At 53.4% G+C, this 26,422-nt stretch overlaps 1 protein-coding gene across 1 annotated transcript in view; it reads right to left on the bottom strand.

The window, feature by feature from the left end:
- Positions 1-26,422, bottom strand: part of LOC142482965 (myosin-IIIb-like) — a 197,069-nt gene that overhangs the window by 3,044 nt on the left and 167,603 nt on the right. Inside the window, exons 13-15 of the mRNA XM_075583083.1 lie at positions 14,008-14,073; positions 2,712-2,825; positions 614-725 (exon numbers count right to left, since the gene is read on the bottom strand). Coding sequence (XP_075439198.1) covers positions 614-725; positions 2,712-2,825; positions 14,008-14,073 — 292 coding nt within the window. The remainder of the gene's footprint in view (positions 1-613; positions 726-2,711; positions 2,826-14,007; positions 14,074-26,422) is intronic.

The following is a 26,422-nucleotide window of genomic DNA, read 5'->3' as shown; positions in this document are numbered from 1 at the left end:
CACACTCCCCTCCGGCGCACACACATACACACACACACCCGGCGCGCGCACACACACACTCCCCTCCGGCGCATACACACACACACACTCCCCCCCCGGCGCGCACACACACACACTTCCCCCTGGCACCCCCCCCACACACTCCCCCCGGCACCCCCCACACACACTCTCTCTCCTCCCACACACACACGAACACACACCCCCGGTGCACACACACACACACTCTCCTCCCCCCCCACCCTCCGGCGCACGCACACACACACACACCCCCGGCGCACACACACACACTCCCCCCCCTGCACACACACACTCCCCCCCCACACACACACACACCTCCCTCCATCCTCCTCACCAACATACACTCACCCCACACACACACACACACACACACACACACACACACACACACCCCCGGTGCACACACACACTCTCCTCCCCCCCCACCCCCCGGCGCACGCACACACACACACACACCCCCGGCGCACACACACACACTCCCCCCCCCCCTGCACACACACACAGGGGGGAAAGGGAGGGAAGGGGGAGGGGAGGGGGGAGGGAAGGGGGGAAAGGGATGGAAGGGGGGGAGGCAGCAAAGCTCTCCCATTGTTACCTGTGAACAGGACGCTCAGTAAGGGGGTAACACTGGTTATGAAGAGCCCCTGGATGATGGTGGGGAGTGTGTCCCGATTCTTCTCCAGGAAACCCACAGCTGTGTACTTAACCTGAGGAGGGGGAGAGAGAAGGAGGGGGAGAGAGAAGGAGGGGGAGAGAGAAGGAGGGGGAGAGAGAAGGGGGGGAGAGAAGGGGAGGGGGAGAGAGAAGGGGAGGAGGGGGAGAAGGGGAGGAGGGGGAAAGAAGGGGGATAAGAGAGAAGGGGAAGGGGGATAAGAGAGAAGGGGAAGGGGAGAAGAGAGAAGGGGAGGGGGGAAGAGAAGGGGAGGGGGAGAAAGAAGGGGAGGGGGAGAGAGAAGGGGAGGGGGGAAGAGGGGAGAGAGAACAGGAGGGAGGGGGAGAGAGAAGGGGGGAGAGAGAAGGGGGGAGAGAGAAGGTGGGAGGGAGGGGGAGAGAGAAAGGGGGGAGGGGGAGAGAGAGGGGGAGAGGGGGGAGAGAGAGGGGTAGGGAGGGAGAGAGAGGGGGAGGGAGGGGGAGAGAGGGGAGGAGGGAGGGGGAGAGAGAGGGGGGAGGAGGGGGAGGGGGAGGGGGGGAGGAGGGGGAAGAGAAGGGGGAATAGGAGGGGGGAGAAGGGGGAAGAGGAGGGGGGAGAAGGGGGAAGAGGAGGGGGAAGAGGAGGGGGGAGGAGGGGAGAGGAGGGGGGGAGGAGGTGGGAGGAGGGGGGAGGAGGGGGGAGGAGGGGGAAGAGGAGGGGGGAGGAGGGGGAAGAGGAGGGGGAAGGGGAGGAGGGGGAGAAGGGGAGGAGGGGGAGAGAGAAGGGGGATAAGAGAGAAGGGGAAGGGGGGAAGAGAAGGGGAAGGGGGAAGAGAGAAGGGGGGAAGAGAGAAGGGGAGGGGGGAGAGAGAAGGGGAGGGGGGAGAGAGAAGGGGAGGGGGGAGAGAGAAGGGGAGGGGGGGAGAGAGAAGGGGAGGGGGGGAGAGAGAAGGGGAGGGGGGAGAGAGAAGGGGAGGGGGGGAGAGAGAAGGGGAGGGGGGAGAGAGAAGGGGAGGGGGGAGAGAGAAGGGGAGGGGGGAGAGAGAACAGGAGGGAGGGGGAGAGAGAAGGGGGGAGAGAGAAGGTGGGAGGGAGGTGGAGGGGGGTGGAGGGGGGAGGAGGGCAAGAGGAGGGGGGAGGAGTGGCAAGAGGAGGGGGGAGGAGGGGGAAGAGGAGGGGGGATGAGGGGGGAGGAGGGGGAAGAGGAGGGGGAGGAGGGGTTGGGGGGAAGAGGGGGTGGGGGGAAGAGGGGGAGGGGGAGGAGGGGGAAGGGAGGGGGCGGGGGGAGGAGGGGGAAGAGGAGGGGGCGGGGGGAGGAGGGGGAAGAGGAGGGGGCGGGGGGTGAAGAGGGAAGAAATGGGGGGAGAGTGAAGAAATGGGGGGAGGGGGAGGGAAGAAGTAGGGGGAGGGAAGAAGTGGGGGGAGGGGGAGGGAAGAAGTGGGGGAGGGGGAGGGAAGAAGTGGGGGAGGGGGAGGGAAGAAGTGGGGGAGGGGAGGAAAGAAGTGGGGGAGGAAAGAAGTGGGGGAGGGGGAGGGAAGACATGGGGGAGGGAAGAAATGGGGGAGGGGGGAGGGAAGAAATGGGGGGAGGGGGAGGGAAGAAATGGGGGGAGGGAAGAAGTGGGGGAGAGGAGGGGGTGGGTGAGAGGAGGGGCGGGGGAGAGGAGTGGCGGGGGTGGTGGGGAGAGGAGGGGTGGGAGTGGTGGGGAGAGGAGGGGCGGGGGTGGTGGGAGGAGGGGCGGGGGTGGTGGGGAGAGGGGCGGGGGTGGTGGGGAGAGGAGAGGCGGGGGTGGTGGGGAGAGGAGGGGGTGGTGGGGAGAGGAGGGGGTGGGGGGAGGGGGTGGGGGGAGAGGAGGGGGCAGTAAGAGAGGAATGGGTGGGGGAGGCATGTGGGAAGAGGGGAACGTGGGAGAGGAGGGAAGGGGACAGGTGGGGGGGAGGAGGGAGGGAGGCAGGGGGGAGGAGGGAGGGAGGCAGGGGGGAGAGGGGAAATGTGTCCACAAATCATTCAGTAGTTACACTGTAATTCTGCGTCACTAGGAAAGTTGACATTAATGTCCCACCTTCCCCGCGTAATGATGGATAATGAATCCTGGATCGCGGCTTCGCAGCGGCTCAAAGTGAGCGTTCCCGCTGCATCCAGCGCTCAGCTTCTTCACCAAGGAGCCGTCGGAAGCCTGGAGACAGACACAGGAAGAATAAGCTGCCCCTCTGATTGAGGGGTCCCTGTCTCCCCCATAGAAATAGCAGCCGGCACGGGACAAAGTTTTTCCTCATCCTGTGTCATGCCGGCAACGAGGACCTCGGTCACCCTGATCACTATCAAACAGGACCGGTCAGTGTGTCCAGGGATATGAAAAGCGACGGAGCCTCACCGGGCAACACACAGTGGGGAAGCGTCTGTGTTTGTGTGTGTCAGCATGCATGTGTGTGTGTGCGCGTGTCAGTATGCGTGTGCGTGTCAGCATGCGTGTGTGTGTGCGCGTGTCAGCATGTGTGTGTGTGTGTGTGCGTGTGCGTGTGAGCATGTGTGTGTGTGTCAGCATGTGTGTGTGTGTGTGTGTCAGCATGTGTGTGTGTCAGCGTGTGTGTGTGTGTGTGTGCGCGTGTCAGCATGCGTATGTGTGTGCGTGTCAGCATGCGTGTGTGTGCGCGTGTCAGCATGTGTGTGTGTGCGTGTCAGCATGAGTGTGTGTCTGTGTCAGCGTGTGTGTGTGTCAGCATATGTGTGTGTGTGTGTGTGTGTGTGTGTGTGTGTGCACGTCAGCATGTCTGTGTGTGTGTCACGGGAGACCAGCACTTTTAACACCATATTACCTGGCTCCTTTGATTGAGTAAAGTAAGAGATAAAATAAATTGTGATTTATTTACAGAAATGAACATACACACATTCGTTTACAAAAAACACTTGAAATACACTTACTGGGACAGGGTAAAACGAAATCTTCTATTCCCAAAACGAAATCTTTGGAAATACAGTCTCTAGGCACATATTTCCCAGGAGCGGGAGTTGTGCGCAAACAGAGCCGAAAACAGTCTTTGGACAGTGGCGCCTCTCGCAACCGCCGTTTCTCCGCCGGAGCTGCTTTCTTTGTTCTACTGCCGTAGAATTGGTTGTGGAATCCTTAGTTCTTAGACATCTTGGCTCTGTGCCAGCGGGGGGTGTTTTAGAAGTCTGGGTTAAATATGCGTTGCTTACCTCGCAGGAATTTCCTGCTATGCATTTCTAAAGTACAGTGATTACAAATTAAGTGTTTCCTCCATTCCGGCTGTCTGAATGAAAATCCCCTTATGTCTATACTGTTTATGATTAAGACCGTGTGCCTGATTCTTCTTCTTCACTGGATCTATTTGGGACTTCAGGAGCTCCCCAGAACCAGCGCACTGGCGGTTAAGTACCCCACTATCCTCTGTTTGAGTGTGTGCACTACCATCATTCCACTATACTGCGGGACAAACTTCCTATAATAGCCGGCATTGCCTAGGAAAGCCATAACCTGCTTCTTAGTCTTGGGGATGGGTCACTGCACTATTGCCTCAACCGTAGCTGGTTCAGGCTTCAGTTGCCCTCCACCCACCCTGTGCCCTAGGTACAACACCTCAGACATTCCTACCAAACCCTTAGTGGGTTTCAAGATAAGCCCTGCTACCCTAATTCTCTCTAGCACCGCTGCTACATGTACTAGATGAGAATCCCATGAATTACTAAAGACAGCAATATCATCCAGGTATGCCCTTGCAAAACTCTGCATCCCTTCTAACAACCTATTAACCAGGTTTTGGAAGGTAGCCGGGGCATTTTTCATCCCGGATGGCATCACTAAAAACTCAGAGGCCACTCGGAGTGATGAAGGCTGACTTCTCCCTAGCCTCCTGGGTCAGGGGGTCTGCCAGTAACCTTTACTTAGGTCCATGGTCGTCAGATACTTTGCCCCCATGAGCTCATCTAGCAGCTCATCCATGCTGGGCATGGGGGTAAGCATCTGACACCGTCCCTGCTTTGACCTGATGGTAGTTCACACAGAAGTGGGTTGTCCCATCCTTCTTAGGTACGAGGAATACTGGACAAGCCAAAGGGCTCTGGGACATTACAATTACCCCTAGGGCCAGCATCTCTTCTACCTTCCTCACTGTACTGCCCTTCACCTCTGCAGTTACCCTGTAGGCATGCTTATGCAGAGGACGCAGATCTCCTGTGAGCACAGGATGATCTGTAATATGCGTTCTGCCCGGCTTGTCCGAGAACAGGACCCTATGCTGCTCTAACATATTCCTAGCCTCTGCTCTCTGCTGCCTTCTCAACTGGGGCCTTATCTCTACCTGCTCCACTGTACCCACTGCCTCATCTCCCCTAGGAGGACCGGAAGAGCATTGCTTGCCGGATCCCCCATCGGTGGGCTACAGATAGCCAGCACTGATACCTCACTCAGTGCAAAGTAGTCCTTGAGCATGTTAATATGATATGTCCTAGTTCTACCTTTCTCTCCATCTAACTGCACAACATAGTTGCACTCATTCATCTTCCTGAGAACCATGTATGGTCCACACCAGGCAGCCATTAATTTGTTCTTCCGAGTGGGCATTAGAACAAGTACTTGCTGTCCTGGGATGAATGATCTACTACGGGCATTCTGATCATGCCAAGTCTTCTGCTTGGTTTGAGCATCCCTAAGGTTGTCCTACACCAACCCCATGAGCATCTCTAATCGATCTCTGAGATTTACCACGTACTGAAGCACAGAAGCATCAGTATTGGTAGCCTCCCATTCCCACCCCTCACGGAATAGGTTGAGAGGTCCTCGTACCCTGCGCCCATATAGAAGCTCGAAGGGAGAAAAGTCTGTCGATTCTTGTGGTACCTCTCGGTACGCAAACAGCAAGTGCTGCAGGTGAATCTCTCAGTCTTTCCCCTCTGCCTCTATAAATATACAAAGCATCTTCAGGGTACCATTGAACCTCTAACATAGTCCGTTGGTTTGGGGGTGATAAGGGGTCAAGCGCTGGTGCTTCATCCCGCACGCATCCCAGAGACACTAACAATTCACTCATGAATTGTGACCCTTGATCGGTTAGGATCTCGCTAGGGAAACCTACCCTAGTAAAAATCCCTAAAAATGCCTTAGCATCTATAGTCGCAAGCGCAACCGCCTCAGGGTACCGGGTGGCAAAATCCACCGCCATAAGGACGTAGTGCTTCCCTGACCAGCTAGGAACCATTAAGGGTCCCACTAAATCCATAGCTACCCTCTGGAATGGTTCTATTACCGGTAACAGGTTCAGGGGTGTCTTCCCCGATCACCCGCCTAACCTACTCGCTGGCAGGCATCACAGGAGCAGCAGATATTTGCCACTGCTCCTGATGCCCCCGGCCAGTAGTAACGCTGCAACAGCCAGGCTGTCGTCCGAGTGACCCCCTGATGCCCCGCTAGTGGAATGGAGTGGGCTACCTGTAATAATTGCTGCCTGTACTGCCTGGGTACCACTAGCTGTCTTCTACCAGTCCAGACTATCTAACCCGGTAGATCCTTGCTCCCTATACAGAAGCCCGTGGTGCCACAGAAAGTGGTCTGACCCTTCATTTGCCCTAGACTCGGACACCGGAAGTCGCATACCTTCCAAGTTGGGATCAGCTTTCACGGCATCTCTAAACTCTGTCCCTAACACTGGCCACCCACCCTTAGTCTCTAAGTCGGGGGGAACAGGAACAGGTAAAGGGGAAAGAAAGTCAGTCTCTGGTGGCGACTCAGTCTTGCGTAACTGTCTGGTCTCCGCATAGACCGCTGGAACCGTTGGTCCCAAATGCAGGGGGACAGGGGATGGTTCTGCTGCGATCCTTGCTGACTGGCTCCTAGTAAATCGCTGCAACAGGAGCCAGCTCTGCTGTGAACACACAGGTTACGTGCCCCAGGTCATTGCCAAGCAAAACTGCGGCATCTAACCCAGGCAATACCCCCAGCTCCCTCATGCCATGACCGGCACCCCAATCCAAAAACACCCGGGAAACCTGGAGTGACCGCTGTCCTCCATCTAGCATGGTCAATTGCATCCCGGTGCCCGGGAGCAAATCCTCTGGTCGGACCAGGGTAACAGTGGCACCGGAGTACAGCAAGCCGCACGCTTGGCGATCGAGAGTCACTTTTCGCAGATTTTTCTGCCGGACATCGTTGGATTGCAACCTGACTGGTTCAACCTGATGTCCCTTTGTCTCCGGTGCGGGTCCCGGGGAAGCAAGTGCAGATCTCTCCGTGGAACTCCCTCTATGGGTTGATTCCGCGGCTGTACTTGGTTCCTCTGTGTGTTCCAATGGCACACGGGCGACCGGCCTCACAGCTGGAGAACGTTGTCCCTGATGGTGTCCACCGGACTTGACACAGTCCGGACAGTCTGGTCTGATGTGCCCCACTTTGTTAAAGAGATAGCATCTCCTCTTGTGCTTAAACTCTGCAGCTTTTGAAAGGCTGTTCTCTGCTGCAGGCTTGTGTACCCACTGAGGAGTCTGCTTGGCTCCCTTGGCTGGCATAGCCAGTTTCTTGGGAGCCCCTTTCTCATCCATCAGGGAGCGACTTGTTACAAATTCATCAGCCATCCTTGCAGCTTCCACATGGGTCCTAGGTTTACGGTGAAAGACCCATGCCCTCATGTCTGAGGGACACTGCTGCAATAACTGCTCTTGAAACATTAAGTCCAGCAAAGTGTGGCATTTTGCAGCACCACAACCCTCCACCCACTGGGACCCTACATTGCCATGCGGGCCCCGTACCGGACATAGGACTCTTTCAGATAACGTTCCCCTGTCCCGGTAAGCTTCTGGGGTGAGGCCATACTGCAACAGCAGCAAAGCTTTCACATGTTGATAATCATCCCGGTCTTCTCGTGGGATACCCTGCAGTGTTTCTTTGGCCACCCCAGACAACATGGGGTGCATTATCAGCACCCAGTCCCGTTCTGGCACACGGTATCTCACTGTGTTTCAAAGTCTGTGAGAAAACCATTGATTTTATCGGTGCCACAGACAAACTTGTTAGAACTGTGGTGGTCCACTTGACCGTGTACTGCTGCAAAAATCTGAATCCTCTCATCTGCTGTAGCCTTATCTCCCCATGAGGCAAGAAGTGCTGTGAGTCCAGGGCTAGCAGGTCCAGTAGCCATGGGGACTACACCTCCCGCACTCCCAAGACCCAGTCATTCACCATTATCCCAGTGAGCACCCTCTCCCTCCACATGTCCATCTCGCTCCAGGGCTGGAATAACCTCCTGCACCCCGGGCTGAAGTGTGATCACTGTGGCTCCAGTTACGGTCTCCGTGCCCTCAGGGAAAGCAATGCCGGCTTCATGCCGTTCCAAATCCTCCTCCGTTGCACCTTTGACCGACCAGCCGCCGGTAGTCCATAACTCTCACAGCGGACAACGATCCAGGTATGATCCCATGTCCGGAATCGTCCTGCTAGCTTGTCCATATTTCACCCGCAGGCAAAAAGTTATGGGACAAAGGGTGACTGTACTTTTTTGTGCACTTGCAAACTGTGTGAATGCTACCGCTTTCTTTGGGAGCGCACAACTTTCGAGTCTCCCTCTATGCTATAGGATCCTGCAGGATACTATACCATAGGCTCAATCAGATCCCACCGCTGCCACCAGAAAAAAGCCTGTCACGGGAGACCAGAACTTTTAACACCAAATTACCCAGATCCTTTCATTGAGCAAAGCAATAGATAAAATAAATTGTGATTTATTTACAGAAATGAACCTACTGTACTTAATGGGATGGCGTAAAAGGAAATCTTCTATTTTCAAAACAAAATCTTTAGAAATACAGTCTCTAGGCCCAATTTCCCAGGAGCGGGAGCTGTGCGCAAACAGAGCCGAAAACAGTCTTGGGACAGTGGCGCCTCTCGCAACCGCTGTTTCTCTGCCGGAGCTGCTTTCTTCGTTCTACCACCGTAGAATTTGTTCTGGAATCCTTAGTTCTTACCAGCACTTGACTTGGGTTACGATGGTAAAAAGTTTAAAGTCAAGCTAAGATGGAACTGACTCCCAATCGGCTGCAGGGATTTTTATGCAGTAAGAATACTCAAAGATGTCTTCTTTCTACCCCCTTTGTATCTAAAGCCCTCTCCCGCCTTAAACCTTTTTAACTGACTGCCCCACACCTCTGGAATGCCCTTCCCCTCAGTACCCGACTAGCACCCTCTCTATCCACCTTTAAGACCCACTTGCTTAAAGAAGGATATGAATAGCACTGTGGATATTCTGAACACGATACATAAAGCTTGGCCCCCTGCAGACGCACTTACCAGAACTCTCTCCTACTGTCTCTGTACGTTCTCCCTACCTACCAATTAGACTGTAAGCTCCTCGGGGCAGGGACTCCTCTTCCTTATGTTACGTTTATGTCTAAAGCACTTATTCCCATGATCTGTTATTTATATTATCTGTTATTTATTTGATTACCACATGTATTACTACTGTGAAGCGCTATGTATATTAATGGCGCTATATAAATAAAGACATACAATACAATACAAAGTAAGAACCCCTATCTTTAACCTCTGCAGCCAATCTCTCCGTGGGAACAAATATTCCCACTTATCCCAGAGTTGCCCATACTTGGCAAAACCTGGCAGAGGGCTTCTTAGTTTGCTAAGGGCATGCACGAACCTCGCACCTTTGCCGCTTAGCATACTAGACTCGTCCCCCTTACCTGGCGACATTTTGTCTGAGCTGGCCGGACATCTGGCCCATTTGCCCGGACATTTACTAAGATGGGGATACTTGCATTACCCCTCTCCACTTAACAACTTAGTCGGCCGAAGCCTTTTAACTCCGGACTTTTTCAGACATCTTGGCTCTGAGCCAGCGGGGTGTTTTAGAAGTCCGGGCTAAATATGCGTCGCTTACCTCGCAGGAATTTCCTGCTATGCATTTCTAAAGTACAGTGCTTACAAATTAAGTGTTTCCTCTGTTCCGGCCGTCTGAATAAATATTCCTTTATGCCTATAATATTGGAACAATTAAAATAGGGGGACTTTCATTCATCAGTTTTTTATATAACTTTATAAAAACTGCGCTATCAACTTTTCCATGATTTTACCCACCCAGCGCTCACAGCAAATCTCCGCGCGCTAGGAGCATCCTAGAAGAAGTTAGCTAAACGCCACTTGCTATGCTGCGTGCTGCTGGGTTTTAAAACCATTTTTCCTTTGCGCGGTTTACAGGGAAACACTGCTACGGTTAAACATTACATTCAGAAATGACATTATTCTCGCACCTTATACCTGGTGGGAGACACACAGACATTTTTATTAAAATCACAATGTTACTGCCATTACTGGGTTGCAGAGCTGGCAATCTACAATTTCCCAATATGGCTAAGGGGCACCCAGCTGGGCATAATACCTTTATTATTGGCCTGGGTACTCCTTAACCACCACCGTGCACACGTCAGCATGTCTGTGTGTCTGTGTGTGTGTGTGTGTGCGCGCCAGCATGTCTGTGTGCATGTGTGTGCGCACGCGTCAGCATGTCTGTGTGTGTTCCGTGTCTGTGTGCCCGTCAGCATGTCTGCGTCAGCATGTGTGTGTGCGCGTCAGCTTGTGTGTGTGAGCATGTGTGTGTGCGCGTCAGCTTGTGTGTGTGAACGTCAGCATGTGTGTGTGTGAGCATTGAGCATGTCAGTGTGTGCGCGTCAGCATGTGTGTGTTTGGAGTCAGCATTTTGTGTGTGTCAGCATTGTGTGTGTGTGCTTCCACATTTTGTGTGTGTGTGTCAGCATGTCTGTGTGCATGCACGTGTCAGCATGTGAGTGTGCGCGCGTCAGCATGTGTGTGCGCGTCAGCAACACACATGGGAAAGGTGGTTACATAAAAGTAGAAAAGCATCACAGGGCACTTCGGATTTTTATAACTATTTATTATTTTTAAAGCGACGTCACCCACCCGCAGGCTGTCCCTAATTGCCGGAGCACCGGTAACTCCCCGGGCTCTCCCTAATTGCACGGTAACTCCCCAGGCTCTCCCTAATTGACGGAGCACCGGTAACTCCCCAGACTCTCCCTAATTGCCGGAGCACCGGTAACTCCCCGGGCTCTCCCTAATTTCAGGAGCACCGGTAACTCCCCGGGCTCTCCCTAATTGCACGGTAACTCCCCAGGCTCTCCCTAATTGCCGGAGCACCGGTAACTCCCCAGACTCTCCCTAATTGCCGGAGCACCGGTAACTCCCCGGGCTCTCCCTAATTGCAGGAGCACCAGTAACTCCCCGGGCTCTCCCTAATTGCAGGAGCACCGGTAACTCCCCGGGCTCTCCCTAATTGCAGGAGCACCGGTAACTCCCCGGGCTGTCCCTAATTGCAGGAGCACCGGTAACTCCCCGGGCTCTCCCTGATTGCAGGAGCACCGGTAACTCCCCATGCTCTCCCTAATTGCAGGAGCACCGGTAACTCCCCAGGCTCTCCCTAATTGCTGGAGCACCAGTAACTCCCCAGGCTCTCCCTAATTGCCGGAGCACCGGTAACTCCCCAGGCTCTCCCTAATTGCAGGAGCACCGGTAACTCCCCAGGCTCTCCCTAATTGCAGGAGCACCGGTAACTCCCCAGGCTCTCCCTAATTGCAGGAGCACCGGTAACTCCCCAGGCTCTCCCTAATTGCAGGAGCACCGGTAACTCCCCAGGCTCTCCCTAATTGCCGGAGCACCGGTAACGCCCCGGGCTCTCCCTAATTGCCGGAGCACTGGTAACTCTCCAGGCTCTCCCTGATTGCGGGAGCACCGGTAACTCCCCGGGCTCTCCCTAATTGCAGGAGCACCGGTAACTCCCCGGGCTCTCCCTAATTGCCGGAGCACCGGTAACACCCCAGGCTCTCCCTAATTGCAGGAGCACCGGTAACTCCCCAGGCTCTCCCTAATTGCAGGAGCACCGGTAACTCCACAGGCTCTCCCTAATTGCCGGAGCACCGGTAACTCCCCAGGCTGTCCCTGATTGCCGGAGCACCGGTAACTCCCCAGGCTCTCCCTAATTGCCAGAGCACCGGTAACTCCCCGGGCTCTCCCTAATTGCAGGAGCACCGGTAACTCCCCAGGCTCTCCCTAATTGCAGGAGCACCGGTAACTCCCCAGGCTCTCCCTAATTGCAGGAGCACCGGTAACTCCCCAGGCTCTCCCTAATTGCCGGAGCACCGGTAACTCCCCAGGCTCTCCCTGATTGCCGGAGCACCGGTAACTCCCCAGGCTCTCCCTAAGTGCCGGAGCACCGGTAACTCCCCAGGCTCTCCCTAATTGCAAGAGCACCGGTAACTCCCCGGGCTCTCCCTAATTGCTGGTCCCTAATTGCAGGAGCACCGGTAACTCCCTGGGATGTCCCTAATTGCCGGAGCACCGGTAACTCCCTGGGCTCTCCCTAATTGCCGGAGCACCGGTAACTCCCCAGGCTCTCCCTAATTGCAGGAGCACCGGTAACTCCCCAGGCTCTCCCTAATTGCAGGAGCACCGGTAACTCCCCAGGCTCTCCCTAATTGCAGGAGCACCGGTAACTCCCCAGGCTCTCCCTAATTGCAGGAGCACCGGTAACTCCCCAGGCTCTCCCTAATTGCCGGAGCACCGGTAACGCCCCGGGCTCTCCCTAATTGCCGGAGCACTGGTAACTCTCCAGGCTCTCCCTGATTGCGGGAGCACCGGTAACTCCCCGGGCTCTCCCTAATTGCAGGAGCACCGGTAACTCCCCGGGCTCTCCCTAATTGCCGGAGCACCGGTAACACCCCAGGCTCTCCCTAATTGCAGGAGCACCGGTAACTCCCCAGGCTCTCCCTAATTGCAGGAGCACCGGTAACTCCACAGGCTCTCCCTAATTGCCGGAGCACCGGTAACTCCCCAGGCTGTCCCTGATTGCCGGAGCACCGGTAACTCCCCAGGCTCTCCCTAATTGCCAGAGCACCGGTAACTCCCCGGGCTCTCCCTAATTGCAGGAGCACCGGTAACTCCCCAGGCTCTCCCTAATTGCAGGAGCACCGGTAACTCCCCAGGCTCTCCCTAATTGCAGGAGCACCGGTAACTCCCCAGGCTCTCCCTAATTGCCGGAGCACCGGTAACTCCCCAGGCTCTCCCTGATTGCCGGAGCACCGGTAACTCCCCAGGCTCTCCCTAAGTGCCGGAGCACCGGTAACTCCCCAGGCTCTCCCTAATTGCAAGAGCACCGGTAACTCCCCGGGCTCTCCCTAATTGCTGGTCCCTAATTGCAGGAGCACCGGTAACTCCCTGGGATGTCCCTAATTGCCGGAGCACCGGTAACTCCCTGGGCTCTCCCTAATTGCCGGAGCACCGGTAACTCCCCAGGCTCTCCCTAATTGCAGGAGCACCGGTAACTCCCCAGGCTCTCCCTAATTGCAGGAGCACCGGTAACTCCCCAGGCTCTCCCTAATTGCAGGAGCACCGGTAACTCCCCAGGCTCTCCCTAATTGCAGGAGCACCGGTAACTCCCCAGGCTCTCCCTAATTGCCGGAGCACCGGTAACGCCCCGGGCTCTCCCTAATTGCCGGAGCACTGGTAACTCTCCAGGCTCTCCCTGATTGCGGGAGCACCGGTAACTCCCCGGGCTCTCCCTAATTGCAGGAGCACCGGTAACTCCCCGGGCTCTCCCTAATTGCCGGAGCACCGGTAACACCCCAGGCTCTCCCTAATTGCAGGAGCACCGGTAACTCCCCGGTAAGTCCATCACTGTGTATTACTCTGGCAACACAGGCACAATGTCACACTAACAAAGTGCCTGAACAATAGAGAAAGGCCACAGCCATTCCCTGGCCCATTCTCACCCGTGGGAAGGAGCTCTGCTCATCCAGAAGGGACAAGATACCCTACCGCCATACCCTGGCCCATTCTCACCTGTGGGAAGGAGCTCTGCTCATCCAGAAGGGACAAGATACCCCACAGCCATACCCTGGCCCATTCTCACCTGTGGGAAGGAGCTCTGCTCATCCAGAAGGGACAAGATACCCCACAGCCGTACCCTGGCCCATTCTCACCCGTGGGAAGGAGCTCTGCTCATCCATAAGGGACAAGATACCCCACAGCCATACCCTGGCCCATTCTCACCTGTGGGAAGGAGCTCTGCTCATCCAGAAGGGACAAGATACCCCACAGCCATACCCTGGCCCATTCTCACCTGTGGGAAGGAGCTCTGCTCATCCAGAAGGGACACGATACCCCACAGCCATTCCCTGGCCCATTCTCACCTGTGGGAAGGAGCTCTGCTCATCCATAAGGGACAAGATACCCCACAGCCATACCCTGGCCCATGCTCACCCGTGGGAAGGAGCTCTGCTCATCCAGAAGGGACAAGATACCCCACAGCCATACCCTGGCCCATTCTCACCTGTGGGAAGGAGCTCTGCTCATCCAGAAGGGACAAGATACCCAACGGCCGGGACAGGAAAAGGTCCTGAGAAGATCAACACGCACTTATCAACATAGAGACCAGAGAGGAGACACAGGAGAAGAGATAGGGGAGAGAGACACGGGACACATACAGGGGAAGAGATAGGGGGAGACACGGGACACATACAGGGGAAGAGATAGGGGGGGAGACACGGGACACACGGGAAGAGATAGGGCGGAGAGACACGGGACACATACAGGGGAGAGATAGGGGAGGAGAGACGGGACACATACAAGGGAAGAGATAGGGGGAGACACGGGGCACACGGGAAGAGATAGGGGGAGACACGGGACACATACAGGGGAAGAGATAGGGGGTGAGAGACAAGGGACACATACAGGGGAAGAGATAGGGGGGAGACACGGGACACACGGGAAGAGATAGGGGGGGAGAGACACGGGACACATACAGGGGAAAAGATAGGGGGGGAGACACGGGAGACATACAGGGGAGAGATAGGGGGGAGACACGGGACACATACAGGGGAAGAGATAGGGGGAGAGAGACACGGGACACATACAGGGGAAGAGATAGGAGGGGAGACACGGGAAACATACAGGGGAAGAGATAGGGGGGAGACACGGGACACACGGGAAGAGATAAGGGGGGAGAGACACGGGACACATACAGGGGAAAAGATAGGGGGGGAGACACGGGAGACATACAGGGGAGAGATAGGGGGGGGAGAGACACGGGACACATACAGGGGAAGAGATAGGGGGGGAGACACGGGAGACATACAGGGGAAAAGATAGGGGGGGAGACACGGGAGACATACAGGGGAGAGATAGGGAGGGGAGAGACACGGGACACATACAGGGGAAGAGATAGGGGGGAGACACGGGACACATACAGGGGAAAAGATAGGGGGAGACACGGGAGACATACAGGGGAGAGATAGGGGGGGAGAGACACGGGACACATACAGGGGAAGAGATAGGGGGGGAGTGACAGGACACATACAGGGGAAGAGATAGGGGAGGAGAGACGGGACACAAACAGGGGAAGAGATAGGGGAGAGACAAGGGACACATACAGGGGAAGAGATAGGGGGGAGAGACACGGGACACATACAGGGGGAGAGATGGGGGGGGAGACACGGGACATATACAGGGGAAGAGATAGGGGGGGAGACACGGGACACATACAGGAGAGAGATAGGGGGGAGACATGGGACACATACAGGGGAAGAGATAGGGGGGTGACACGGGACACATACAGGGGAAGAGATAGGGGGAGACACACGGAACACATACAGGGGAAGAGATGGGGGGGGAGACACGGGACATATACAGGGGAAGAGATAGGGGGGGAGACACAGGAGACATACAGGGGAAGAGATAGGGTGAGAGACACGGGACACACGGGAAGAGATAGGGGGAGACACGGGACACACGGGAAGAGATAGGGGGGGAGAGACACGGGACACACGGGAAGAGATGGGGGGAGACACGGGACACATACAAGGGAAGAGATAGGGGGAGACACGGGACACACAGGAAGAGATGGGGGGAGACACGGGACACATACAGGGGAAGAGATAGGGGGGAGAGACACGGGACACATACAGGGGAAGAGATAGGGGGGAGAGACACGGGACACATACAGGGGAAGAGATAGGAGGGGAGACACGGGACACATACAGGGGAAAAGATAGGGGGAGACACGGGAGACATACAGGGGAGAGATAGGGGGGGAGAGACACGGGACACATACAGGGGAAGAGATAGGGGGGGAGTGACAGGACACATACAGGGGAAGAGATAGGGGAGGAGAGACGGGACACAAACAGGGGAAGAGATAGGGGAGAGACAAGGGACACATACAGGGGAAGAGATAGGGGGGAGAGACACGGGACACATACAGGGGGAGAGATGGGGGGGGAGACACGGGACCTATACAGGGGAAGAGATAGGGGGGGAGACACGGGACACATACAGGAGAGAGATAGGGGGGGAGACATGGGACACATACAGGGGAAGAGATAGGGGGGTGACACGGGACACATACAGGGGAAGAGATAGGGGGAGACACACGGAACACATACAGGGGAAGAGATGGGGGGGGGGAGACACGGGACATATACAGGGGAAGAGATAGGGGGGGAGACACAGGAGACATACAGGGGAAGAGATAGGGTGAGAGACACGGGACACACGGGAAGAGATAGGGGGAGACACGGGACACACAGGAAGAGATAGGGGGGGAGAGACACGGGACACACGGGAAGAGATGGGGGGAGACACGGGACACATACAAGGGAAGAGATAGGGGGAGACACGGGACACACAGGAAGAGATGGGGGGAGACACGGGACACATACAGGGGAAGAGATAGGGGGGAGAGACACGGGACACATACAGGGGAAGAGATAGGGGGGAGAGACACGGGACACATACAGGGGAAGAGATAGGGGAGAGACACGGGACACACGGGAAGAGATAGGGGGAGACACGGGACACACGGGAAGAGATAGGGGGGAGAGACACGGGACACATACATGGGAAGAGATAGGGGGGAGACACGGGACACACGGGAAGAGATAGGGGGGAGTGACACGGGACTCATACAGGGGAAGAGATAGGTGGGAGACACGGGACACATACAGGGGAAGAGATAGGGGGAGAGACACGGGACACATACAGGGGAAGAGATAGGGGGAGAGACACGGGACACACGGGAAGAGATAGGGGGGGAGACACGGGAAGAGATAGGGAGAGACACGGGACACATACAGGGGAAGAGATAGGGGGGGAGACACGGGAAACATACAGGGGAAGAGATAGGGTGAGAGACACGGGAAACATACAGGGGAAGAGATAGGGTGAGACACACGGGACATATACAGGGGAAGAGATGGGGGGGGGGAGACACGGGACATATACAGGGGAAGAGATAGGGGGGGAGACACAGGAGACATACAGGGGAAGAGATAGGGTGAGAGACACGGGACACACGGGAAGAGATAGGGGGAGACACGGGACACACAGGAAGAGATAGGGGGGGAGAGACACGGGACACACGGGAAGAGATGGGGGGAGACACGGGACACATACAAGGGAAGAGATAGGGGGAGACACGGGACACACAGGAAGAGATGGGGGGAGACACGGGACACATACAGGGGAAGAGATAGGGGGGAGAGACACGGGACACATACAGGGGAAGAGATAGGGGGGAGAGACACGGGACACATACAGGGGAAGAGATAGGGGAGAGACACGGGACACACGGGAAGAGATAGGGGGAGACACGGGACACACGGGAAGAGATAGGGGGGAGAGACACGGGACACATACATGGGAAGAGATAGGGGGGAGACACGGGACACACGGGAAGAGATAGGGGGGAGTGACACGGGACTCATACAGGGGAAGAGATAGGTGGGAGACACGGGACACATACAGGGGAAGAGATAGGGGGAGAGACACGGGACACATACAGGGGAAGAGATAGGGGGAGAGACACGGGACACACGGGAAGAGATAGGGGGGGAGACACGGGAAGAGATAGGGAGAGACACGGGACACATACAGGGGAAGAGATAGGGGGGGAGACACGGGAAACATACAGGGGAAGAGATAGGGTGAGAGACACGGGAAACATACAGGGGAAGAGATAGGGTGAGACACACGGGACATATACAGGGGAAGAGATAGGGGGGAGAGACACGGGACATATACAGGGGAAGAGATAGGGGGGAGACACGGGAGACATACAGGGGAAGAGATAGGGTGAGAGATACGGGACACACGGGAAGAGATAGGGGGAGACACGGGACACACGGGAAGAGATAGGGGGAGACACGGGACACACGGGAAGAGATAGGGGGGGAGAGACACGGGACACACGGGAAGAGATGGGGGGAGACACGGAACACATACAAGGGAAGAGATAGGTGGAGACATGGGACACACAGGAAGAGATGGGGGGAGACACGGGACACATACAGGGGAAGAGATAGGGGGGAGAGACACGGGACACATACAGGGGAAGAGATAGGGGGGAGAGACACGGGACACATACAAGGGTAAGAGATAGTGGAGAGACACGGGACACACGGGAAGAGATAGGGGGAGACACGGGACACACGGGAAGAGATAGGGGGGAGAGACACGGGACACATACAGGGGAAGAGATAGGGGGGAGACACGGGACACACGGGAAGAGATAGGGGGGAGAGACACAGGACACATACAGGGGAAGAGATAGGGGGGACACACGGAACACATACAGGGGAAGAGATAGGGGGGAGAGACACGGGACACATACAGGGGAAGAGATAGGGAGAGAGACACGGGACACACGGGAAGAGATAGGGGGGGAGACATGGGAAGAGATAGGGAGAGACACGGGACACATACAGGGGAAGAGATAGGGGGGGAGACACGGGAAACATACAGGGGAAGAGATAGGGTGAGAGACACGGGAAACATACAGGGGAAGAGATAGGGTGAGACACACGGGACATATACAGGGGAAGAGATAGGGGGGAGAGAGATGCAGGACACATGGGGGGGGCACGGGACACATGGGGGGGGAGACACGGGACACATGGGGGGGGAGACACGGGACACATGGGGGGGAGACACGGGACACATGGGGTGAGGGACATGGGACATATACAGGGGAAGAGATAGGGGGAGACACGGGACACATAGGGGGGGAGACACAGGACACATACAAGGGAAGAGATAGGGGGTAGGTACCAGTATGGGCTAGGTGTTAGTGAAGGACAGATACAGGATATAAGAGCAGGTAGGTACCAGTATGGGCTGGTTGTTAGTCAAGGACAGATACAGGATATAACAGCAGGTAGGTACCAGTATGGGCTGGGTGTTAGTGAAGGACAGATACAGGATATAACAGCAGGTAGGTGCCAGTATGGGCTGGGTGTTAGTGAAGGACAGATACAGGATATAACAGCAAGTAGGTGCCAGTATGGGCTGGGTGTTAGTGAAGGACAGATACAGGATATAATAGCAGGTAGGTGCCAGTATGGGCTGGGTGTTAGTGAAGGACAGATACAGGATATAAGAGCAGGTAGGTACCAGTATGGGCTGGTTGTTAGTGAAAGACAGATACAGGATATAACGGCAGCTAGGTACCAGTATGGGCTTGGTGTTAGTGAAGGACAGATACAGATAAGAGCAGGTAGGTACCAGTATGGGCTGGGTGTTAGTGAAGGACAGATACAGGATATAAGAGCAGGTAGGTACCAGTATGGGCTTGGTGTTAGTGAAGGACAGATACAGGATATAATAGCAGGTAGGTACCAGTATTGGCTGGGTGTTAGTGAAGGACAGATACAGGATATAAGAGCAGGTAGGTACCAGTATGGGCTGGTTGTTAGTGAAGGACAGATACAGGATATAACAGCAGGTAGGTACCAGTATGGGCTTGGTGTTAGTGAAGGACAGATACAGGATATAATAGCAGGTAGGTACCAGTATTGGCTGGGTGTTAGTGAAGGACAGATACAGGATATAATAGCAGGTAGGTGTCAGTATGGGCTGGTTGTTAGTGAAGGACAGATACAGGATATAACAGCAGGTAGGTACCAGTATGGGCTGGGTGTTAGTGAAGGACAGATACAGGATATAATAGCAGGTAGGTACCAGTATGGGCTGGGTGTTAGTGAAGGACAGATACAGGATATAAGAGCAGGTATGTACCAGTATGGGCTGGTTGTTAGTGAAGGACAGATACAGGATATAACAGCAGGTAGGTACCAGTATGGGCTGGGTGTTAGTGAAGGACAGATACAGGATATAACAGCAGGTAGGTGCCAGTATGGGCTGGGTGTTAGTGAAGGACAGATACAGGATATAACAGCAGGTAGGTACCAGTATGGGCTGGGTGTTAGTGAAGGACAGATACAGGATATAATAGCAGGTAGGTGCCAGTATGGGCTGGGTGTTAGTGAAGGACAGATACAGGATATAAGAGCAGGTAGGTACCAGTATGGGCTGGTTGTAAGTGAAAGACAGATACAGGATATAATGGCAGGTAGGTACCAGTATGGGCTTGGTGTTAGTGAAGGACAGATACAGATAAGAGCAGGTAGGTACCAGTATGGGCTGGGTGTTAGTGAAGGACAGATACAGGATATAAGAGCAGGTAGGTACCAGTATGGGCTGGGTGTTAGTGAAGGACAGATACAGGATATAATAGCAGGTAGGTACCAGTATGGGCTGGGTGTTAGTGAAGGACAGATACAGGATATAAGAGCAGGTAGGTACCAGTATGGGCTGGTTGTTAGTGAAGGACAGATACAGGATATAAGAGCAGGTAGGTACCAGTATGGGCTGGGTGTTAGTGAAGGACAGATACAGGATATAATAGCAGGTAGGTACCAGTATGGGCTGGGTGTTAGTGAAGGACAGATACAGGATATAAGAGCAGGTAGGTACCAGTATGGGCTGGGTGTTAGTGAAGGACAGATACAGGATATAACAGCAGGTAGGTACCAGTATGGGCTGGGTGTTAGTGAAGGACAGATACAGGATATAACAGCAGGTTGGTACCAGTATGGGCTGGGTGTTAGTGAAGGACAGATACAGGATATAACAGCAGGTAGGTACCAGTATGGGCTGGGTGTTAGTGAAGGACAGATACAGGATATAATAGCAGGTAGGTACCAGTATGGGCTGGGTGTTAGTGAAGGACAGATACAGGATATAAGAGCAGGTAGGTACCAGTATGGGCTGGGTGTTAGTGAAGGACAGATACAGGATATAAGAGCAGGTAGGTACCAGTATGGGCTGGGTGTTAGTGAAGGACAGATATATGATATAATAGCAGGTAGGTACCAGTACGGGCTGGGTGTTAGTGAAGGACAGATACAGGATATAACAGCAGGTAGGTACCAGTATGGGCTTGGTGTTAGTGAAGGACAGATACAGATAAGAGCAGGTAGGTACCAGTATGGGCTGGGTGTTAGTGAAGGACAGATACAGGATATAAGAGCAGGTAGGTACCAGTATGGGCTGGGTGTTAGTGAAGGACAGATACAGGATATAATAGCAGGTAGGTACCAGTATTGGCTGGGTGTTAGTGAAGGACAGATACAGGATATAAGAGCAGGTAGGTACCAGTATGGGCTGGTTGTTAGTGAAGGACAGATACAGGATATAACAGCAGGTAGGTACCAGTATGGGCTGGGTGTTAGTGAAGGACAGATACAGGATATAATAGCAGGTAGGTACCAGTATGGGCTGGGTGTTAGTGAAGGACAGATACAGGATATAAGAGCAGGTATGTACCAGTATGGGCTGGTTGTTAGTGAAGGACAGATACAGGATATAACAGCAGGTAGGTACCAGTATGGGCTGGGTGTTAGTGAAGGACAGATACAGGATATAACAGCAGGTAGGTGCCAGTATGGGCTGGGTGTTAGTGAAGGACAGATACAGGATATAACAGCAGGTAGGTACCAGTATGGGCTGGGTGTTAGTGAAGGACAGATACAGGATATAATAGCAGGTAGGTGCCAGTATGGGCTGGGTGTTAGTGAAGGACAGATACAGGATATAATAGCAGGTAGGTACCAGTATTGGCTGGTTGTTAGTGAAAGACAGATACAGGATATAACGGCAGGTAGGTACCAGTATGGGCTTGGTGTTAGTGAAGGACAGATACAGATAAGAGCAGGTAGGTACCAGTATGGGCTGGGTGTTAGTGAAGGACAGATACAGGATATAAGAGCAGGTAGGTACCAGTATGGGCTGGGTGTTAGTGAAGGACAGATACAGGATATAACAGCAGGTAGGTACCAGTATGGGCTGGGTGTTAGTGAAGGACAGATACAGGATATAACAGCAGGTTGGTACCAGTATGGGCTGGGTGTTAGTGAAGGACAGATACAGGATATAACAGCAGGTAGGTACCAGTATGGGCTGGGTGTTAGTGAAGGACAGATACAGGATATAATAGCAGGTAGGTACCAGTATGGGCTGGGTGTTAGTGAAGGACAGATACAGGATATAAGAGCAGGTAGGTACCAGTATGGGCTGGGTGTTAGTGAAGGACAGATACAGGATATAAGAGCAGGTAGGTACCAGTATGGGCTGGGTGTTAGTGAAGGACAGATACATGATATAATAGCAGGTAGGTACCAGTACGGGCTGGGTGTTAGTGAAGGACAGATACAGGATATAACAGCAGGTAGGTACCAGTATGGGCTTGGTGTTAGTGAAGGACAGATACAGATAAGAGCAGGTAGGTACCAGTATGGGCTGGGTGTTAGTGAAGGACAGATACAGGATATAAGAGCAGGTAGGTACCAGTATGGGCTGGGTGTTAGTGAAGGACAGATACAGGATATAATAGCAGGTAGGTACCAGTATGGGCTGGGTGTTAGTGAAGGACAGATACAGGATATAAGAGCAGGTAGGTACCAGTATGGGCTGGTTGTTAGTGAAGGACAGATACAGGATATAACAGCAGGTAGGTACCAGTATGGGCTGGGTGTTAGTGAAGGACAGATACAGGATATAATAGCAGGTAGGTACCAGTATGGGCTGGGTGTTAGTGAAGGACAGATACAGGATATAAGAGCAGGTATGTACCAGTATGGGCTGGTTGTTAGTGAAGGACAGATACAGGATATAACAGCAGGTAGGTACCAGTATGGGCTGGGTGTTAGTGAAGGACAGATACAGGATATAACAGCAGGTAGGTGCCAGTATGGGCTGGGTGTTAGTGAAGGACAGATACAGGATATAACAGCAGGTAGGTACCAGTATGGGCTGGGTGTTAGTGAAGGACAGATACAGGATATAATAGCAGGTAGGTGCCAGTATGGGCTGGGTGTTAGTGAAGGACAGATACAGGATATAACAGCAGGTAGGTACCAGTATGGGCTGGGTGTTAGTGAAAGACAGATACAGGATATAACGGCAGGTAGGTACCAGTATGGGCTTGGTGTTAGTGAAGGACAGATACAGATAAGAGCAGGTAGGTACCAGTATGGGCTGGGTGTTAGTGAAGGACAGATACAGGATATAAGAGCAGGTAGGTACCAGTATGGGCTGGGTGTTAGTGAAGGACAGATACAGGATATAATAGCAGGTAGGTACCAGTATGGGCTGGGTGTTAGTGAAGGACAGATACAGGATATAAGAGCAGGTAGGTACCAGTATGGGCTGGTTGTTAGTGAAGGACAGATACAGGATATAAGAGCAGGTAGGTACCAGTATGTGCTGGGTGTTAGTGAAGGACAGATACAGGATATAATAGCAGGTAGGTACCAGTATGGGCTGGGTGTTAGTGAAGGACAGATACAGGATATAAGAGCAGGTAGGTACCAGTATGGGCTGGGTGTTAGTGAAGGACAGATACAGGATATAACAGCAGGTAGGTACCAGTATGGGCTGGGTGTTAGTGAAGGACAGATACAGGATATAACAGCAGGTTGGTACCAGTATGGGCTGGGTGTTAGTGAAGGACAGATACAGGATATAACAGCAGGTAGGTACCAGTATGGGCTGGGTGTTAGTGAAGGACAGATACAGGATATAATAGCAGGTAGGTACCAGTATGGGCTGGGTGTTAGTGAAGGACAGATACAGGATATAAGAGCAGGTAGGTACCAGTATGGGCTGGGTGTTAGTGAAGGACAGATACATGATATAATAGCAGGTAGGTACCAGTACGGGCTGGGTGTTAGTGAAGGACAGATACAGGATATAACAGCAGGTAGGTACCAGTATGGGCTGGGTGTTAGTGAAGGACAGATACAGGATATAAGAGCAGGTATGTACCAGTATGGGCTGGTTGTTAGTGAAGGACAGATACAGGATATAACAGCAGGTAGGTACCAGTATGGGCTGGGTGTTAGTGAAGGACAGATACAGGATATAACAGCAGGTAGGTACCAGTATGGGCTGGGTGTTAGTGAAGGACAGATACAGGATATAACAGCAGGTAGGTACCAGTATGGGCTGGGTGTTAGTGAAGGACAGATACAGGATATAAGAGCAGGTAGGTACCAGTATGGGCTGGGTGTTAGTGAAGGACAGATACAGGATATAAGAGCAGGTAGGTACCAGTATGGGCTGGGTGTTGTATTGTATTGTATTGTATGTCTTTATTTATATAGCGCCATTAATGTACATAGCGCTTCACAGCAGTAATACATGTGGTAATCCAATAAATAACAGATAATATAAATAACAGATCATGGGAATAAGTGCTTTAGACATTAAGGAAGAGGAGTCCCTGCTCCGAGGAGCTTACAGTCTAATTGGTAGGTAGGGAGAACGTACAGAGACAGTAGGAGGGAGTTCTGGTAAGTGCGTTTGCAGGGGGCCAAGCTTTATGTGCCATGTGTTCAGAATGTCCACAGTGCTATTCATATGCTTCTTTAAGCAAGTGTGCCTTAAGGTGGGTCTTAAAGGTGGATAGAGAGGGTGCTAGTCGGGTACTGAGGGGAAGGGCATTCCAGAGGTGAGGGGCAGTCAATGAAAAAGGTTTAAGGCGGGAGAGGGCTTTAGATACAAAGGGGGTAGAAAGAAGACATCCTTGAGAAGAACGCAAGAGTCTGGATGGTGCATAACGAGAAATTAGGGCTGAGATGTAAGGAGGGGCAGAAGAGTGTAAAGCTTTAAAAGTGAGGAGAAGAATGGAGTGTGAGATGCGGGATTTGATCGGAAGCCAGGAGAGGGATTTCATGAGGGGAGATGCTGAGACAGATCTAGGAAAGAGTAGAGTGATTCTGGCAGCAGCGTTAAGGATAGATTGTAGGGGAGACAGGTGAGAGGCAGGAAGGCCGGACAGCAGGAGGTTACAGTAATCAAGACGGGAGAGAATGAGGGCCTGAGTCAGAGTTTTAGCAGTCGAGCAACAGAGGAAAGGGCGTATCTTTGTTATATTGCGGAGGAAAAAGCGACAGGTTTTAGAAATGTTTTGAATGTGAGGGGCAAATGTGAGAGAGGAGTCGAGTGTGACCCCAAGGCAGCGTGCTTGGGCTACTGGGTGAATGATCGTAGTTCCAACAGTAATGTGGAAGGAGGTAGTAGGGCCAGGTTTGGGAGGAAGTATGAGGAGCTCTGTTTTAGCCATGTTGAGTTTAAGGCGGCGGAGGGCCATCCAGGATGATATAGCAGAGAGACATTCAGAAACTTTGGTTTGTACAGTAGGTGTAAGGTCGGGTGTTGAGAAATATATTTGTGTGTCGTCAGCATAGAGGTGATAATTAAACCCAAAAGATGTTATTAGGTCACCTAGAGAGAGTGTATACAGAGAAAAGAGAAGAGGTCCCAGGACAGAGCCCTGGGGTACCCCCACAGAGAGATCAATAGAGGAGGAGGAGGTATTAGCAGAAGAGACACTGAAAGTACGATGGGAGAGGTAGGATGAGATCCAGGATAGAGCTTTGTTCCGAATGCCAAGAGTATGGAGAATGTGAAGGAGAAGAGGGTGGTCCACGGTGTCAAATGCTGCAGAGAAGTCGAGTAATATGAGCAGAGTGTAATGACCTCTGTCTTTGGCAGTGAAGGACAGATACAGGATATAATAGCAGGTAGGTACCAGTATGGGCTGGGTGTTAGTGAAGGACAGATACAGGATATAAGAGCAGATAGGTACCAGTATGGGCTGGGTGTTAGTGAAGGACAGATACAGGATATAAGAGCAGGTAGGTACCAGTATGGGATGGGTGTTAGTGAAAGACAGATACAGGATATAATAGCAGGTAGGTACCAGTATGGGCTGGGTGTTAGTGAAGGACAGATACAGGATATAACAGCAGGTAGGTGCCAGTATGGGCTGGGTGTTAGTGAAGGACAGATACAGGATATAACAGCAGGTAGGTACCAGTATGGGCTGGGTGTTAGTGAAGGACAGATACAGGATATAAGAGCAGGTAGGTACCAGTAGGGGCTGGGTGTTAGTGAAGGACAGATACAGGATATAAGAGCAGGTAGATGCCAGTATGGGCTGGGTGTTAGTGAAGGACAGATACAGGATATAAGAGCAGGTAGGTACCAGTATGGGCTGGTTGTTAGTGAAAGACAGATACAGGATATAAGAGCAGGTAGGTACCAGTATGGGCTGGGTGTTAGTGAAGGACAGATACAGGATATAAGAGCAGGTAGGTACCAGTATGGGCTGGGTGTTAGTGAAGGACAGATACAGGATATAACAGCAGGTAGGTACCAGTATGGGCTGGGTGTTAGTGAAGGACAGATACAGGATATAACAGCAGGTTGGTACCAGTATGGGCTGGGTGTTAGTGAAGGACAGATACAGGATATAACAGCAGGTAGGTACCAGTATGGGCTGGGTGTTAGTGAAGGACAGATACAGGATATAATAGCAGGTAGGTACCAGTATGGGCTGGGTGTTAGTG

Source organism: Ascaphus truei, unplaced genomic scaffold (assembly GCF_040206685.1).
Source record: "Ascaphus truei isolate aAscTru1 unplaced genomic scaffold, aAscTru1.hap1 HAP1_SCAFFOLD_284, whole genome shotgun sequence".
Classification (NCBI taxonomy): domain Eukaryota; kingdom Metazoa; phylum Chordata; class Amphibia; order Anura; family Ascaphidae; genus Ascaphus; species Ascaphus truei.
The sequence above is the reverse complement of the archived record's forward strand: the minus strand, read 5'-3'. Positions and strand labels throughout refer to the sequence as shown.